This window comes from Mytilus trossulus, chromosome 14 (assembly GCF_036588685.1).
Source record: "Mytilus trossulus isolate FHL-02 chromosome 14, PNRI_Mtr1.1.1.hap1, whole genome shotgun sequence".
Taxonomy (NCBI): Eukaryota; Metazoa; Mollusca; class Bivalvia; order Mytilida; family Mytilidae; genus Mytilus; species Mytilus trossulus.
Genome location: NC_086386.1, coordinates 67,165,594 through 67,185,328, shown reverse-complemented (window position 1 = coordinate 67,185,328; position 19,735 = coordinate 67,165,594). Strand labels below are relative to the sequence as shown.

At 32.4% G+C, this 19,735-nt stretch overlaps 1 protein-coding gene across 11 annotated transcripts in view; it reads left to right on the top strand.

Annotated features, from left to right (window-relative positions):
- The window catches only part of LOC134695895 (minichromosome maintenance domain-containing protein 2-like), a 116,205-nt gene that overhangs the window by 72,612 nt on the left and 23,858 nt on the right, over positions 1 to 19,735 (top strand). For all 11 annotated transcript variants that reach the window (XM_063557370.1, XM_063557373.1, XM_063557376.1 and 8 more), the window contains 4 exons: positions 1,712 to 1,886; positions 2,601 to 2,690; positions 10,912 to 11,092; positions 15,814 to 15,955. In XM_063557370.1, coding sequence (XP_063413440.1) covers positions 1,712 to 1,886; positions 2,601 to 2,690; positions 10,912 to 11,092; positions 15,814 to 15,955 — 588 coding nt within the window. The remainder of the gene's footprint in view (positions 1 to 1,711; positions 1,887 to 2,600; positions 2,691 to 10,911; positions 11,093 to 15,813; positions 15,956 to 19,735) is intronic.

The window sequence follows — 19,735 nt, the reverse complement described above, 5'->3', positions numbered from 1 at the left end:
TAAATAGCTTAAAGTTAAATTTTAACAATTTTGTGAAACTGCTTTATTTTGGGGTCAAAACAGGGTTTTACTGAACCTACTTTTTTAAAAAGTCTTCAATAAATAATTTGCAATGCGTCATGGATCTATAATATGTATCAACATTGCCTGTGTGTTTTACTCTAGACACTATCTAATTAAACAACAAAGGGACTTTGTGAAACTGTCCCTTTATATAACCAAATATAAACATAAATATAGATATAAATAGATAGGCCGTTTTTATACCCCCGCTTTAAAAAAAGGGGGGTAAACTGTTTTACCTCTGTCTGTCCTTCCGTCAGTCCGTCAGTCCATCAGTCAGTCCGTCTGTCCGTCCCATGAATATTTTTCGTTGCATTTTTCTCAGGAACTACAATACAAGGATTTCTGAAATTTGGTTTCAGGGTTTATCTAAGTCAGCTATAATGTGTGATGCGTTTTCAGATTGATCACTTGACAACTTCCTGTTTACCGAACACTTGAATGATTTTACACATGATAGCCAAGTTGAAAATTTTCGTCACATTTTTCTCAGGAACTACAATACAAGGATTTCTGAAATTTGGTTTCAGGATTTATATAAGTCAGCTATACCGTGTGATGCATTTTCAGATTCATCACTCAACAACTTCCTGTTTACCAAACACTTGCATATTTTTACACTATTAATATTATCCACTTGCGGGGGGGGTATCATCAGTGAGCTCACTTGTTGTGTTAATTTTTATGGCTAAATCTACAGTTAATAAAAAGAAACTGTAAGCAGCAGAAATCATCGGCAGGACATATGATGGTATAAATCCATCGTCTACCCCTTATAGGAGTTTTTGTCATTGAAAGAAAATGCTTGTGGAATTTATAATAGATAGAGAACCTGTGCATAGTAAATATGACAAAACAGAACAATTAGATCTACAGTGAGTATTAGGTCAACTTGGCAGATATAATTTTTAATTAATTTATGTTTCTTTTTGGAAAACATTTAATTAATTAAAATGATCCACAGTACACTTAGATCTACAAATCAGTTAACAATCCTGACATCATCAGTCAACTCCTTACAGGAGTTATTGCCCTTTTAGGATTATATATAGTATAACCATACATTGTCTCGAAATATCAATGTTATTTGTACAAGGCTTAGAAACAGACAGAAAGGGAGGCTGTGGGAAGCATTTCTTCCTGTTTCGAGCAGAGTACAAATAACATTAATATTTTGAGACAATGTATGGGTCTTCTTTATATACTGCAATTCTTATAACTTTCCTAAATGAAGTATTTAGAGTAAAAACAATCATTTCTTTATTTTTGGCGAAAGACGTATAATTTCCATGAACCAGTATGTTTTATTAACGTCATGAATAAAACTCGACGGAAACACATTGTCAATGTCATAAACAAGGAAATATACGGTCAGTGACTGTATATCACATATGAATATACGGTCAATGCAATTTGACTGCTGAAATAGCACAACTGCAGTATATATTACATTTGTTGCTGTTTGATTTGCTTGAAATTATTTGAAATATTCCAATTGCATTCTATCAATTGAATGCAAATTGAGCAGGTCCAAATTACATGCTCCTTGGAACCTCTAGTTAAGAAAAGTACCAATAGATCTTCAAGTTCTGGAGTGAAACATGCAATAAAATATTAGTAAAAAAAATTTTTTTTTTTCATTTAACAGGATAACGGTTACCCCTTACATTTGTTAGCTGTTGGACAGGATACTCTTCTTATACACAGGCTATTGATGTATGGTAAACAGTTTGCAGTTAAGACATGTAATCATACTTCCACAAATCACATGTCAGGAAAAGTCACATGTGACAAGTATGAAAGTTCACCATACTTCATTGAAGGTAAGCATTGATAAAAAGGGGTAGTCTTATCGTACCTGCCTACCTATGAAAATGAAAATGATGACCTGCATTGAAGAAAAAATTTCAGGTCATAAGGCATACAAACTATTCCCAGCAGAATATAAGTATTTAGCAAACATTTTTGTATATTTTATATCAAACAGTTTCTAAAACATAATTATTCTGACACTGAAGATAATTAAAACTGTTTTATATATATGTATTATTATTCATTGCATCTATTATCCATAGCTACATTAATGTTAATACTGATTGATACTTTATCAGTTCGAGCCAAGCAAAAACTGCTTTAAGTTGTTCATTCTGTGTTTACCTATGATACACCTAGATAAACAGTCTATATAATTGAATATGATGATGGAAGTTTTAAACAACCTTTACTCAGTGCCAACGAGACAACTCTTCATCCAAGTCACAATTTATAAAAGTAAACCATCATAGATCAAAGTATGGTCTTTAACACGAAGCATACTACTCTATTTTTAACATTGTATGTTTGTATAAATATACCCTTGTCCATCCTGTGCCTGTGTGTTCTGGCTGTCCAGGCTGTCACTTGCGTCCCCCAAATTGCCATGACAAAACCTTTCTAATGCATCATAGATTTCTGTAGATGAAAGAGCTACAACTTTTGACAGTAAAACAGGTCCTAAAAATTTTAATTTGTCTCTCTGTATGTTATTTGTGTTTTAGCTGGATCATTTCATTTGGCAAAGAATGGTGTGTGCTATATTGGAGACATAGAAAGATATAAAAAATCAACAAAGGAACAAATTCAATCAGGTAAAAAAGCTTCCTTTCAATATACTTATATTTTTGTGTGTAGTTTAGGTAACATGTAGGGACTCTCAAATGTTCAGATGAGGCCTTAAGTTTAAATGTGGTGATGATGTTGATCTTGAATGATATTGAGATCCCACAGTAATGTTTTACCTCTATCTGTCAGTCTATCTGTCTGCATTATGAGTATAGAGTTATAGTAACAGTTTATATGCTAGGAATATTTCACTTTGCTGGCTGTTTTACATATAATGAGTGGCTGCATGTGGTCAGGGTTTTGGTTTATTATTAATATTTTCTCTTTTATGAAATAGTTGAACATGGTATTTTTACAAAGGGCCAAGTGAGCTTTTCTCATCACTTGGCGTCCGGTGTCGTTAACTTTTACACAAATCTTCTCCTCTGAAACTGCTGGGCCAAATTTAACCAAACATTGCCAAAATCATTATTAGGGTATCTAGTTTGAAATTGTGTCCGGTGACCTGGACAACCAACCAAGATGGCCGCCACGGCTAAAAATAGAACATAGGGGTAAAATTCAGTTTTTGGCTTATAACTCAAAAACCAAAGCATTTAAAGCAAATCTGACAGAAGTAAAATTGTTTATCAGGTCAAGACCTATCTGCCTTGAAATTTTCAGATGAATAGGACAACCTGTTGTTGGGTTGCTGCCCCTGAATTGGTAATTTTAAGGAAATTTTGCTGTTTTTGGTTATTATCTTGAATATTATTATTGATAGAGATAAACTGTAAACAGCAATAATGTTTAGCAAAGTAAGATTTACAAATAAGTCAATTGTCAGTTGACCCCTTTAGGAGTAATTGGCCTTTATAGTCAAATTTTAACCATTTTTCGTAAATCTTAGTAATCTTTTACAAAAATCTTCTCCTCTGAAACTACTGGACCAAGTTAATTATAGATAGAGATAATTGTGAGCAGCTAGAATATTTAGTAAATTAAGATATACAAACACATCACCATCATCAAAATACAATTTTGTGATGAATCCATCTGCGTCCTTTGTTTAATATTCACATAGAACAAGGTGAGCGACACAGGCTCTTTAGAGCCTCTAGTTTTTAAAGAAGTAATATGCATAAGTGGTGCATAGTTTTTTCTGATAACTCCTACAGTGGAACATAGACGTATCTGCTTCCATGACTAACAATATTTCTATATTTTGAAATAACACTTTGTATCTGCTAGGGCATCATTTTATGTGTCCCAGAGACAATTACATCTCAAACAAAGTCCTGCATTGACTTTGTTATAATAAAGTTACATTAGAGTGTAGAAATTGGGGGCATCACTTTGCCTTGTCAGTCTTGAAATTATCCCTTGGTCACTAATTCTTGCTAATAAGACTTTCTGGATCCACATTTTACTTCCAAAATATACCTGACATTTAAACAAGCATCTACGGTAGTTGAGTGTGGACTGCAATGAGGACCCCATAATAAACTGTTACATAAACAATTTTTATGCCCCTGCTATGATAGAAGATGGGCATTATTTTTTCTGTTCTGTGTTACAACTTGATCCGTCTGTCTGTTTGTCTGTTCATCTGTCTGTCTGTCCCACTGCAGGTTATTTTTTTTTATAGAAGTAGTTTTTGATGAAGTTCAAGTAGCCTTTTCATCTTAATTTGGGTTTTTAATGTAAAATTAGAAAAGAAGGTGAAAAAGTCTTTGTGAGACCCCGAAATTGAAAGTATTATCCTTTTCCTTTATTAAAGTATTGTCAATCAATTAAAAATCATCAAACAAATAATCTTGATTTGGAACTGGCTGTTATCAAAGGGAAACAATTCAATCTCAATCTCAATGTGTTTAAATCTCAGGAGAGATAAATCTTGTTACACGAGGGGGTAGCTCGTCAACTATAGTCTATTTCTAAAACATATTTTGGATATTTATTTTGCTTAACCAAATTGTTTAATAATTAATTCATCACTTTGTGCTCGATAAAAACCCTGAGTATTTATTTGTTATGCAATCTTTGGTGTTTTGTGAAAAGATAGTTTGTATTCTGTGCGTGGATGCCATATAGTTGATAATAACAAATACGCATGGGAGTTAAAAAATGAGATGTGTGAAAAAAAATGTCCATTCACATTAAAGCGAAAAAACCTTACTCGTAATTTTTAGCTCACCTGGCCCGAAGGGCCAAGTGAGCTTTTCTCATCACTTGGCGTCCGGCGTCCGGCGTCCGTCGTCGTCCGTCGTCGTCCGTCGTCCGTCGTCGTCGTCGTCCGTCGTCGTTAACTTTTACAAAAATCTTCTCCTCTGAAACTACTGGGCCAAATCAAACCAAACTTGGCCACAATCATCATTGGGGTATCTAGTTTAAAAAATGTGTGGCGTGACCCGGTCAACCAACCAAGATGGCCGCCATGGCTAAAAATAGAACATAGGGGTAAAATGCAGTTTTTGGCTTATAACTCAAAAACCAAAGCATTTAGAGCAAATCTGACATGGGGTAAAAATGTTTATCAGGTCAAGATCTATCTGCCCTGAAATTTTCAGATGAATCGGTCAATCGGTTGTTGGGTTGCTGCCCCTGAATTGGTAATTTTGAAGAAATTTTGCTGTTTTTGGTTATTATCTTGAATATTATTATAGTTAGAGATAAACTGTAAACAGCAATAATGTTCAGCAAAGTAAGATCTACAAATAAGTCAACATGACCAAAATGGTCAGTTGACCCGTTTAGGAGTTATTGCCCTTTATAGTCAATTTTTAACCATTTTTCGTTAATTAAAGTAATCTTTTACAAAAATCTTCTCCTCTGAAACTACTTGGCCAAATTAATCCAAACTTGGCCACAATCATCTTTGGGGTATCTAGTTTAAAAAATGTGTGGCGTGACCTGGTCAACCAACCAAGATGGCCCCACGGCTAAAAATAGAACAAAGGGGTAAAATGCAGTTTTTGGCTTATAACTCAAAAACCAAAGCATTTTGAGGAAATCTGACACGGGATAAAAATGTTTATCAGGTCAAGATCTATCTGCCTTAAAATTTTCAGATGAATCGGTCAATCGTTTGTTGGGTTGCTGCCCCTGAATTGGTAATTTTGAGGAAATTTGCTGTTTTTGGTTATTATCTTGAATATTATTATAGATAGAGATAAACTGTAAACAGCAATAATGTTCAGCAAAGTAAGATCTACAAATAAGTCAACATGACCAAAATGGTCAGTTGACCCGTTTAGGAGTTATTGCCCTTTATAGTCAATTTTTAACCATTTTTCGTAAATTAAAGTAATCTTTTACAAAAATCTTCTCCTCTGAAACTACTTGGCAAAATTAATCCAAACTTGGCCACAATCATCTTTGGGGTATCTAGTTTAAAAAATGTGTGGCGTGACCTGGTCAACCAACCAAGATGGCCGCCACGGCTAAAAATAGAACATAGGGGTAAAATGCAGTTTTTGGCTTATAACTCAAAAACCAAAGCATTTTGAGGAAATCTGACATGGGATAAAAATGTTTATCAGGTCAAGAACTATCTGCCCTGAAATTTTCAGATGAATCGGTCAATCGGTTGTTGGGTTGCTGCCCCTGAATTGGTAATTTTGAGGAAATTTTGCTGTTTTTGGTTATTATCTTGAATATTATTATAGATAGAGATAAATTGTAAACAGCAATAATGTTCAGCAAAGTAAGATCTACAAATAAGTCAACATGACCAAAATGGTCAGTTGACCCCTTTAGGAGTTATTGCCCTTTATAGTCAATCTTTAACCATTTTTCGTAAATCTAAGTAATCTTTTACAAAATCTCCACTGAAACTACTAGGCCACAATCATCTTTGGGGTATCTAGTTTGAAAAATGTGTCCGATGACCTGGCCATTCAACCAAGATGGCCGCCACGGCTAAAAATAGAACATAGGGGTAAAATGCAGTTTTTTGCTTATAACTATAAAACCAAAGCATCTAGAGCAAATCTGACAAGAAGTTAAATTTTTAATCAAGTCAATATCTATCTGCCCTGAATTTTTCAGATGAATTGGACAACTGGTTGTTGGGTTGCTGCCCTCCAATTGGTAATTTTTAAAGAAATTTTGCCGTTTTTGGTTATCTTGAATACTATTATAGATAGCGATAAACTGTAAACAGCAATAATGTTCAGCAAAGTAAGATCTACAAATAAGTCAACATGACCTAAATGGTCAATTGACCCCTTAAGGAGTTATTGCCCTTTATAGTCAATTTTTAACAATTTTCATTAATTTGGTAAATTTATGTAAATTTTTACCAAATATAGTTCTCTGTTACTAATGGGCAAAGTTCATGATAGATATAATTGTAAGAAGCAAAATCGTTCAGTAAAGTAAGAACTTCAAACACATCACCATCACCAAAATACAATTTTGTCATGAATCCATTTGTGTCCTTTGTTTAATATGCACATAGACCAAGGTGAGCGACACAGGCTCTTTAGAGCCTCTAGTTCGTAGATCTTAGTAATCTTTTAGAAAAATCTTCTCCTCTGAAACTACTGGGCCAAATTTAACTAAACTTGGCCACAATCATCATTGGGGTATCTTGTTTGAAAAATGTGACGGATGACCAGGCCAACCATCCAAGATGGCCGCCATGGCTAAAAATAGAACATAGGGGTAAAGTGAAGTTTTGGCTTATAACTCAAAAACCAAAGCATTTAGAGCAAATCTGACAAGAGGTAAAATTGTTATTCAGGTCAAGATCTATTTGCTCTAAATTTTTCAGATGAATCAGACAACCCGTTGTTAGGTTGCTGCCAGACTTGGGGTCAATTACATTGCAATATAATTAATTAAATTACACATTACATTGCAAAAATGATCAATTACATCAATTACACATTACACTGTTTTTGAAATGTAATTAATTACATTACAATTACTTTACTAAAGTAATCAATTAAATTACACATTACATTTCGTCATATAATTTTTTTAACAATATTACATGTATAAATAATGCATGTGTAAAATATTCATGTAAGCATAGTTTAAGCGTTGCATTTGATAATCATTAGCTATTTTAATGTTATGTCATTTAGTCTGAATCTCTTTGGTCTGAATACTTTGACAGCAATTCTAAAAAGCTTTTCGACAGGAGCTAATGTGGCAGATATTGCTTGATAAAAACATGGAAGTTCTATGATCAGAAGATCATCATATTGCAAGGAGGGGGAATTGGTTCCTATTAACTTGCTAAAACATCAAGGGGTATTTTGACACCCCGAAATGAAGTCATCTAAATTAAATATAATATAAATAAAGAAATTATACATGTACATACATCCTAAATAAAAATTTTTACATTGAAAATATCAAAAAGTGTGCTTGTCACAATATTGAAAATAATTTTTAGTACACATAATGTATGAATAATGTCTAAATATTAGCAATATTTTCCTAATTAGATAAAAATACATGTAACAGTGGCATTGCCCCTGGACATTTTAATCTGATTAACTGCTGTTTGTTTTTACAGCTGTTAATTTTTATTTCTATAATCCTTTTGTGTATACTAATTTGACAAAATGATTGTGTGCAGTGATTTAAATTCTAAATGATCTGTCTAAGAAAGATTTTTCACAGTGACATTTTTTTTGGTTTTTGTTTAACAAGGTGATTAATTACTTTTCAATCTATTTAGTTAAAAGATCTTTCTTAAAAACTGAAAACTAATATATGATTCTCACATGATTTTTATTTATAATTAAATAATAATCATTAAAAAACATATCTGTAGATCAAATAAATATTAATATACATTGGGTTCATTCCCTCTATTCCCACTTTTTATAAATCTGGTAAGAAAAGGTAAAATATCATGTGGGAATAGGAGGAAAACTTGTGCAAACAAAGGATTATACTGTACAAACATTTTTAATCAACTGTTAATTGACCAGTGCCTTTTTTTATTAGAACAGGTAATAAGTTATTTTTGCATCTATGAATTCTGTTTTTTTAAACAAAATAAATATGAAAGAAATTAAAACAAATATAAGTAAATTATTTTTATTACTTTTGTTGCACAAATTTAACTGAAGATTCAAGCTAATATAAAAACAAATTATACAACAGCACTAAATAAAATCGCACATTTTAGCACAAACATTAGACAATCACTGTATACAAGTCAATTAAATAAAATTGAGAATGGAAATGTCTATTCCATGTGAAGAAGGTGGGAGGCTGCATCACCAAACTCTACTGTTGTGACTTCCTGGTTGTGGTGTCTAACCTTAAGTTCGTCTAATCTGTTGATGATTTCTACATACGTCTTTTAAAGGGCCACTCTCTTCCCACTGGCTACATACTGGATCATTGTCAAGGCGTTCTTATGTTATGGAAGTTTTATTTGTTGAAAGATGTTTGGATGTGGCTGCGTGGAATGTTTCTTCAGTTTGCTGTACCATCCCTCTCGATGATTTGTTGTCCTTGATCCTTGTGTTAAGTAGTGGTTCCAAGGGTGACTGTTCTGTTCAACCCAGTTTGTTGTTACATAGTCTGTAAAGGCTGTTTAGTTGATGTTGGTATCAATCTGACCTATGTCTGTTAGGGCATTAAAGCACACACCTTCAACCTCAGCAAAGGGTATAAGTGGAAGTACAGCGGCACAGCATACTAGTTGATGAATATTGTCGTCATCCTTGTATGGGACCTGAAGTCAACTTTCTTGTGCTTTTCCCCAGATGTATTGCGTCTAGTGGCAGAATTTCAGATGGCGACTTTGTTGTTCAGGAAGATATTGGTAGGCTGAAGTTTTAGTTGATGCTGGTGGCAGAGATCTTTAAGTAAAGTCAGGAAACTTGTATATACTAGTTCACTCTTGGCTGGAAATAAACTGGGTACGAGTGGATTACCATGTATTATATCTGCAGCTGATAAGTGTGTTAGATTCTTTTAGATACTGTGTTGTTGTCTGTTAGCATGATTGATTTGATCAGTTTTGGTAAATGGAAGGTTACTTTGCGTTTGTTGTACATTGTTTTCTTGCAAGATGGAAAAGTTCTCAGACAATTTTTTAAGGTTACAAATTCAAATATTTTAAAATTAATCTGACTCCAACCTATTTATCATAATTTTTCTTTATTTTTAAGTACAAATTCAAAATATTTAAAAATAATTATAACTACAATCTTCTTTCATAATTTATCTTTATTTCTTAGTACAAATTCAAAAAAATAAAAATAAATCTTAACTCCAATCTATTTATCATAATTTTTCTTTATTTTTAAGTATTTCTATGATGAAAAAAGAAACATATTACAAATAAACAAGGTATACTACCTAAACAGTGTACCGAATATGTTAGGCTTTTAAAAAAAATACAGGTAAATCTTTGGTAAAATTCTAATTAACCTTGATTGTTATAAAAACAAATTATTTATCAAAACACCTATTGTTATTTGCAAGTGGGAATAGAAGGAATAGTATTTTTAAAAAGTGGGAATAGGAGGAAGACACCATACATTGTAACTTCAGTATAAAATATAGACTTCATACATTAAAAAAGAATGTGATATCAAGTACTATTTTACAATTTATATTATTAAACACAAATTTATCCTTATCTTTAACACCATAAAAGTACATGTAATTGAAATGTAATTCAAAAGGAATTGAGCATTACATGCTTTTTTCAATGTAATTAATTAAATTACCATTACATGTAATTAAAAAAATGCTCAATTACACATTACATTCAATTACATGGAAAATTGTAATGCATTACACTTAATTACCATTACATTTTCAATTACCCCATCCCTGGTTGCTGCCCTTGAATTGGTAATTTTAAGGAAATTTTGCTGTTTTTGGTTAATATCTTGAATATTATTATAGATAGAGATAAACTTTAAACAGCAATATTGTTCAGCTGAGTGAGATTTACAAATAAGTCAATATGACCAAAATGGTCAATTGACCTCCTAAGGAGTTATTGCCCTTTATAGTCAAATTTTCACCATCATTTTCCACTGAAACTAACCTGACCAAGTTTATTATAGATTTAGCTAATTGTAAGCAGCAAGAATGTTTAGTAAAGTAAGATCTACAAACACATCACTATCACCAAAACACAATTTTGTCATGAATCCATCTGTGTCCGTTGTTTAATATTCACATAGACCAAGGTGAGCGACACAGGCTATATAAACTGTTTGCTGATTTTAGGATGAATTGATCATAATTTAAAGGAATATCAATTGAAATGTTTTACAGGTTTAGGACAAAGGAAGTTTAGCATTGATATTAGCAGTAGATATACTGGTGGTTTGCCACAGCAGTTAGAAGAGACACTGTCATGCCATGTATGGGGATACACACAACCATTCAAACAAAGACAAAGTAATGATCCATTCAAAGGACTAAATATCAATGACAGTTCAAATACACTTCTGGAGTAAGTATAATAGTGGTGTAAAAGGAAGGATTCCATGTTTCATTATTCTCTGGAGTACTGGGGATTCCTAAATATTTGTTGGATACCAATTTTCATGGTTTAAATGAGTACAGGTAAACCATGCAATTAAATGTTCAACTAATGACAAAGTTTATATAGGCTTGTATGCAGACCTTGGCAAAACCATGAAATAAGATATCCACGAACATTGGTACCCATACAGTTAAAGAAATCCACAGTAAGTGTATCTAAGTGGTGTGTAAAGCAAAAGATTTTACTCTGGACAGTATGATGATTCTTATGCTGTGTCTGTGCATTTACTCATGAACAGATCAACCAATGCTTTTTATACGACCGCAAATTTTGAAAAAATTTTCGTCGTATATTGCTATCACGTTGGCGTCGTCGTCGTTGTCGTCGTCGTCGTCGTTGTCGTCGTCGTCGTCCGAATACTTTTAGTTTTCGCACTCTACCTTTAGTAAAAGTTAATAGAAATCTATGAAATTTTAACACAAGGTTTATGACCACAAAAGGAAGGTTGGTATTGATTTTGGGAGTTTTGGTCCCATCATTTTAGGAATTAGGGGCCAAAAAGGGCCCAAATAAGCATTTTCTCGGTTTTCGCGCTATAACTTTAGTTTAAGTTAATAGAAATCTATGAAATTTTGACACAAGGTTTATGACCACAAAATAAAGGTTGGGATTGATTTTGGGAGTTTTGGTTTCAACAGTTAAGGAATTAGGGGCCAAAAAAGGGCCCAAATAAGCATTATTCTTGGTTTTCGCACAATAAATTTAGTTTAAGTTAATAGAAATCAATGACATTTAAACACAATGTTTATGACCACAAAAGGAAGGTTGGTATTGATTTTGGGAGTTTAGGTCCCAACAGTTTAGGAATTAGGGGCCAAAAAGGGACCCAAATAAGCATTTTTCTTGGTTTTTGCACCATAACTTTAGTATAAGTAAATAGAAATCTATGAAATTTAAACACAAGGTTTATGACCTTAAAAGGAAGGTTGGTATTGATTTTGGGAGTTTGGTCCTAACAGTTTAGGAAAAAGGGGCTCAAAGGGTCCAAAATTAAACTTTGTTTGATTTCGTCAAGAATTGAATAATTGGGGTTCTTTGATATGCAGAATCTAACTGTGTATGTAGATTCTTAATTTTTGGTCCCATTTTCAAATTGGTCTACATTAAGGTCCAAAGGGTCCAAAATTAAACTTAGTTTGATTTTGACAAAAAATTAATCGGTTGGGTTCTTTGATATGCTGAATCTAAAAATGTATTTAGATTCTTGATTATTGGCCCAGTTTTCAAGTTGGTCCAAATCAGGGTCCAAAATTAAACTTTGTTTGATTTCATCAAAAATTGAATAAATGGGGTTCTTTGATATGCCAAGTCTAACTGTGTATGTAGATTCTTCATTTTTGGTCCTGTCTTCAAATTGGTCTACATTAAAGTCCAAAGGGTCTAAAATTAAACTTAGTTTGATTTTAACAAAAATTGAAATCTTGGGGTTCTTTGATATGCTGAATCCAAACATGTACTTAGATTTTTTATTATGGGCTCAGTTTTCAAGTTGGTCCAAATCAGGATCTAAAATATTATATTAAGTATTGTGCAATAGCAAGTCTTTTCAATTGCACAGTATTGCACAATGGCAAGAAATATCTAATTACACAATATTGTGAAATAGCAATATTTTTTTTTAATTAGAGTTATCTTTCTTTGTCCAGAATAGTAAGCAAGAAATATCTAATTGCACAATATTGTGAAATAGCAATATTTTTTTTTAATTGGAGTTATCTTTCTTTGTCCAGAATCAACTCAAATCTTTGTTATATACAATGTATATTCACTTTTTACTACCAACTGATAAATTAAAATAATCTTTACCATTCAGTGATAACAAGCAGTTTTTTTTACATCTTAATATTTTATGATGTATTTAAATGAGTAGTTATTGTTGCAAACTCCATTAGAAATTTAATTGAGATTAGTTTTGGAATAAGGGAAAGGGGGATGTGATTAAAAAAATTGGGTTCTCATTTGAAATGAAATTTCATAAATAAAATAAAAATTTCTTCAAACATTTTTTTGAGAGGATTAATATTTAACAGCATAGTGAATTGCTCTAAGAGAAAACAAAAATTTTAAGTTCATTAGAACACATTCATTCTGTGTCAGAAACCTATGCTGTGTCAATTATTTAATCACAATCCAAATTTAGAGCTGAATCCAGCCTGAATGTTGTGTCCATACTTGCCCCAACCGTTCAGGGTTCAACCTCTGCGGTCGTATAAAGCTACGCCCTGCGGAGCATCTGGTTAAGTTTTATTATGTTGTTACTGGTGACAAAATGGAGGTCAAGTTTGATATTCACTATTTTCACTTTTACCGAGTTATGGTTCTTGAAAGATTATCTTAATTCAAATTCAGAGCTTTTCAGCTGAAATGTTGCTCAACTATTCAGGGTTTGACATCTGCAGGAAAATCTGGCTTGCTGTCTCTCTCTTAAACAACTGACACAAATTGAACCAAACTTGGCCACACTTATCATTAGGGTATCTAGTTAAATAAATGTGCATGATGAAAAATTAAAAAAATTAACCTGCCCGCCAATCAACATGGCTAAATATAGAACATGGGGGTAAATGCAGTTTTTGCTTATATCTCTGAAACTAAAGCAAAAGTATAACGGTTGCATTACTGTATAGAGGGTTATTTTCGTGGGGTGTAAATTTTCACTTATTTTCGCAGATAGAACAAAATTGCCAAAATAAGTTCTGCCAATTTAAAAATGTACGTGTAAAGGTATCGATAAAAATTTTGAATCTGCCAAAATAATAACTGACAAAATATTTCGTATTCCTTTTTCAATGAAAATCTCGAAATTTTACACCTGTGAAAATAGCCCTCTTTACGGTATTTCATGCATCCATTGTAAATAAAAATATCAGGTATGCGACACAGGCTCCTTGGAGCCTCTAGTTAATAATCTTAGCATGTCAATAGTTGTCGACCTTTGAAATTGAAACTTGATTATTTTTTTAGTTCTTTTCTCTTGAAATTAGTTTTTAAAGGATTACATGAGTAAGCCTCTACTCATTAACATTATAAAGGTGGAGGCATCAGTGTCCAACTTGTTTTTATATGAACTTTAAATTGCTGATCAGGTCACATGACTTTTATTCTCATTATGTGGCATCCATTGTCCTTTGGCTTATTGGAACCAAACTAGGCCACACATATTATAGGAGAATCTAGTTTAAAAATTGTGTCCAACAAGTTCTACAAATGAGTCAAACATATTCAAAATCATCAGTTGACTACTTATTTGACTTATTGCCCTTGGCTGATGAATTTTACCAATATTTTGTATTTTTGACTTATATCTTAAAGTTATAACAGATAGATAGAACCTTAGATATTTAAAAATGATCAGCAAGACAGATTCTACTGTTATTATTAAGACAACTGAAGGGAATTGCCTGTTGACTCCTTATTGGAGTAATTGCCCTATGAGGGTAATTTTTACCTATTTTTATGCCCTTACTACATATTATGCCCCACCTACGATAGTAGAGGGGCATTATGTTTTCTGGTCTGTGTGTCCTTCCATCAGTTCGTCTGTCTGTTCGTCCATCCGTTTGTCCATCCGTCCATTCGTCCCACTTCAGGTTAAAGTTTTTGGTCAAGGTAGTTTTTAATGAAGCTGAAGTCCAATCAACTTGAAACTCGGTACACATGTTCCTTATGATATTATCTTTCTTATTTTAAAACCAAATTAGACTTTCGACCCCATTTTCATGGTCCACTGAACATAGAAATTAAAAGTGAGATTCAGGTTCAAGTTTTTGGTCAAGGTAGTTTTCGATGAAGTTAAAGTCCAATCAACTTGAAACTTTGTACACATGTTTCCTTTTGGTTGATCTTTTTACTTATAAGGCCAAATTGGATTTTTTACCCAATTTCACAGTCCATTGAACCTGGAAAATGATAATGCGAGTGGGCATCCGTGTACTTTGGACACATTCTTGTTTGCATTTTTGTCTTGTATCTTTTTAAATTAGAAACTTAATAAATATACAATAATGATCAGCAAGACAATTTCTACTATTAAGACAATTAAAGGGAAATTGTCAGATGACTTCTTATTAGACTTTTTGCCATTCAATGATGATGATTACCAATTATTTTTTTTGCATTTTGCAATAATAAGGACTTCACTCAGGCAGAAAAACCTAGCCGTATTAGTCGCAACGCTTTGGTTCTCTGTGCTCTTCAACTTTGTACTTTTTCAAACTTTTTTCATCTGAGCATCACTGGATAGTCTTGTGGGGACGAAAAGCACGTCTGGTGTATTAAATTTTAAATCTGGTACCTTTTGTTAGCTATTATTTGTCTGTCGCTCTGTCCTCTATGTTCTCCCATTTATTTGTATTGTAGTCTTGTCATGTAATGTTGTCATTTTAATATTATATTTAACATTGTCTTAAAAGTGGGAGGTTTGGCATGCCACAACCCACCATTTTTTTCTTGAAATGTCCTGTACCAAGTCAGGAAAATGGCCATTGTTATATTAAATCGTCTCTGTGTGTGTTACATTTTAGTGTTGTATATCTGTTGTGTCATTTTGACCTGCTTTGAAGTTTGAGAAATAAGAATGAGTTTGCCCATAAAAACTTTTTGTGTACTGTATTTTGTATTTTTTTCAGATGTTTTAGTGTGGTACACTTTACAGACTATGGTTCCAGTAATACCAATGAACAAGTTTATTTACAATGTGCACATCATCAGTTGACCTTAGCCATGGGACATAACTTAAAATCTAACATCTCAGATGAGAACTTTCATAAGGTAGTATAATATGTGTAAATGTAGATATTCTCCTTTATCGTCCTTCCCTACGCCTATATCACCCTGCTCTGTCGCTCAGTAATTCACATATCAAGACTTCAAAACGAGACCAGGCATTATCAGCGACGTCACAATGTGAGAGGAGAAGTTATCAGCGACGTCACAATGCGAGAGGAGAAGTTATCAAGCTTGCTTTCGTCAAGCGTAAAACTGTCTTAGGGAGAGAAAAACAACCATTAATAGAACGATAAACAGATAATCGTGTTTTCTACGTAAAGATATCGTAAAATATCAGCCGCTCGACACAATGTTCTACGCTACGCTCACTCGCCAAAAAGGTTCACATTGTGGCTCGCGGCTGATATTTTACGATATCAATGTGTAGAAAACCCGATAATCTATACTTACTGTTTCCAAATACATTGTCTTCTTTATGATGATTATTAGAAATAATGTTCTAGATGACAAGGCATTTACAGTTAAATGATGTCTTCCTCCATCTTGGATTGTAAAAAACATATAAACCTAAGGTCCAGAATTTCTATTAAGTAAGCAAGATTTGATGCAGGAATGCAAATATTTAATATGAAATTGCATTTAAAAGAACCAATTTATAAGAATATAGCTTATAAATATTAATAAATTTACAATTGTAGATTATTTTTAGTTGTTTTTAGAATGTTTTAAATTTGGCATTTTAAGTGGAGGTAACTCAAAAACAGTGCATTTTCTGAAGGAATCTACATGGAATTTTCCTATTTTGTATTTTAGCCAGGAAAAAATGTACGTTGACCCTATCTTTTCTTTTGATATACTCAAATAATTGTCTGAAAGCTATCTTTTCCTGATTTATTTTACTATTCTATCATTTTGTTTAGTTTCTAATCACATAATGGTGTTTTTTCCTGTATAATCCATACAAAATGTGTCATTTTGTCACAATCTGTAGCTTGAGAAAATATGCGGTGACCTATCATTTTTATTATAGTTTTGAACATATATTCAATAGATACTATGTTTTGGCAAGTATGAACAAATGCTATCATTTTTTAAAAGATTATAACTTGTTCTAAATCTTAACTAAGGCACCAACCTCCCTAACAACATGACAGGTTAGCTACTGTTACTAAATGTATTCACACTGAAATATAGTTCCCTGTGGTTCTCATCTATGTGCACATAATACACTTATAAACTAAAAAAATGTGTACATTTTTGGAGCAGTTCATTCAAGAATGTATGTAATAAAGGTGTGTTGATGTGCAGGCTTTTTTTTAAAATATTTTGAATAGGTAATTGGGTATTGATACAATAATAGTATGATTGACAACTGTCATTATTACTAAACAATCAGAAACAAGGTAGACCTCTAATTACAATGCCCCACCTTCTAAACTGTAAATTAAATTGACCACATTACTTATCAACCTCAGTCTTACATATTATACAGACCCTGCAATATACAAATATTTGACCTCATAATTGAATACACAAATGTATATATTAGATGTTTGATATGTATGAGGATAATAGATTTATTAATTGCCTATTACTTTTGATCTACATTACATCAAGTGATTCTGTAAATTATATCTGAAAGATAATTGATTAATGGATAAACAAGATCTTTTAAATTTTTTAATTATAACAAACCATTGTTTATTAGTTTATTCCCCAGCAATCATTTGTTTGAATTTTTTTTTAAGTGAATATATATTTTTGCAATCAAGAAAGAATCCACATATAAATAAAATAAGTTTTTGTAATTTGTTACGTTGAAAAAGTATATTTTCAATGCCCTGTGTTGAAAAATACTTTAAACAATGATTAAAAGACACTGTACACTGACTTATAGTCTTCAATGTCAGATAACCTCTGTTTCAACTTATAAAATGCCCCAAAACAACATTTTTAAATTATTTTTGTTGACACTTTTTGAAAAGTTCTTAGCTGTTAGTCTAGATTTTATGTCTTACAAGGATAGTTGGTAACATTTATTAGAAGAACTTTTGATTTGCAATTTTCTGTTTTTTTGAAACATGTTCAGAACAGGCAACATTATTTAGATAAGATGTAAACTGCAGTGCTTTATTAATGTTCATTTTCCCCCACCATACCTTAATATAAAATTATTCAAACTACTCTTCTAATAAATTTAACGGTACCAATTTTCTTGCACCAGATGCGCATTTCGACAATACATGTCTCTTCAGTGATGCTCGTGGCTAAAATATTTGAAATCCAAAGCTTATATAAAAGATGAAAAGCTATAATCCAAAAGGTCCAAAAAGTATAGCCAAATCCGTCAAAGGAATCAGAGCTTTGCATGAGGAAGATACATTCCTTAATGTATAATAATTTCTAATGTTTTGTAACAGCAAATTTTAATAACACAAAAAATCTGTATTTTCATACCAATACCAGAGTACTGGCTACTTAGGAGATAACGGTATTGTAATTTAAGCTCCGATGGCATCAATTGGGGATTTGATGGTCGCAAATTAAGTTTACTGGCGACGCGTTAGCGGAGACAGTAAACGGGTATTTGCGACCATCAAATCCCAAATTGAAGCCGTCGGAGCTTAAAATATAATATTGTTATCTCCCTTCTAATGAAACTGACTTAAAACATGTATTTAAAATCTGGCATATGCCGTCTGCGCTTGCACGTACGTCCTAAAGCATCAATTGTCAATTGATGCCATGTAAGAAAGTGACGTTATCCAATCAAAATGAACGTTACAAACGTTGTTGCATTAGAATGGGCTGGTGATACCCTCAGGGACTAATAGTCCACCAGCAGAGGCATCGACCCAGTGGTAATAATAAAATTAACAGTACAAATTTTCTTGCACCAGATGCGCATTTCTTTCCATGAGTGATTTCCATCACTTTAATTACTTCTTGGCTTCATAAAAGACTGTAATAATAATATAAATTTATTTGGCCGAAAACATAAATCTTTACATACATGAATTACAATAATATAAAGAACAATTACCAATACATATACAAATATTAATACTTATTCAGTTAAACTAGAATAATATAAATTAAGGCGGGCCACAAAAATTAAATATCCGCCACATAAGTTACTGATGCATAAAATGCAAAAATAAAATAAAATAAATAAACTAGAAATTTGACAAAAATAAAAAAAAAAGGAGAGGGCGGGTGGGTAAATTTCGATCTGATTACTCTAACGTATTCTAATGTAATGACTAGGATAAAGAATTCACTTTAAAACTAAAGGTGGAGTGAACACAATTCAAAATCAGTTATGCGAGAATATCAAATGATCGGCCAAAGGGGGGTAACTAGAACATATTTCGCATCGTAATTACTAGTTTTTTAGAAAAAACAAACCAATTACTTCTTGGCTTCATAAAAGACTGTAATAATAATATAAATTTATTTGGCCGAAAACATAAATCTTTACATACATGAATTACAATAATATAAAGAACAATTACCAATACATATACAAATATTAATACTTATTCAGTTAAACTAGAATAATATAAATTAAGGCGGGCCACAAAAATTAAATATCCGCCAAACTAGCCCGCCAAACAAAACCAAACAAGTTACAGATGTGGTTAAACCCAAGAGATGTAACACTCTCTTGAAAGTTCAACTCCAAGCAGGAAGAATAAAACACTTCTTCAGCTGCTAGATCTACTTAGGAGATACTCACGGAAATCTCTCCTAAAAGTAGAGTACCTTAAAGAGACATATATACACTAATGAATCCAAAGGATGAAACACTCCCTTGAAAAT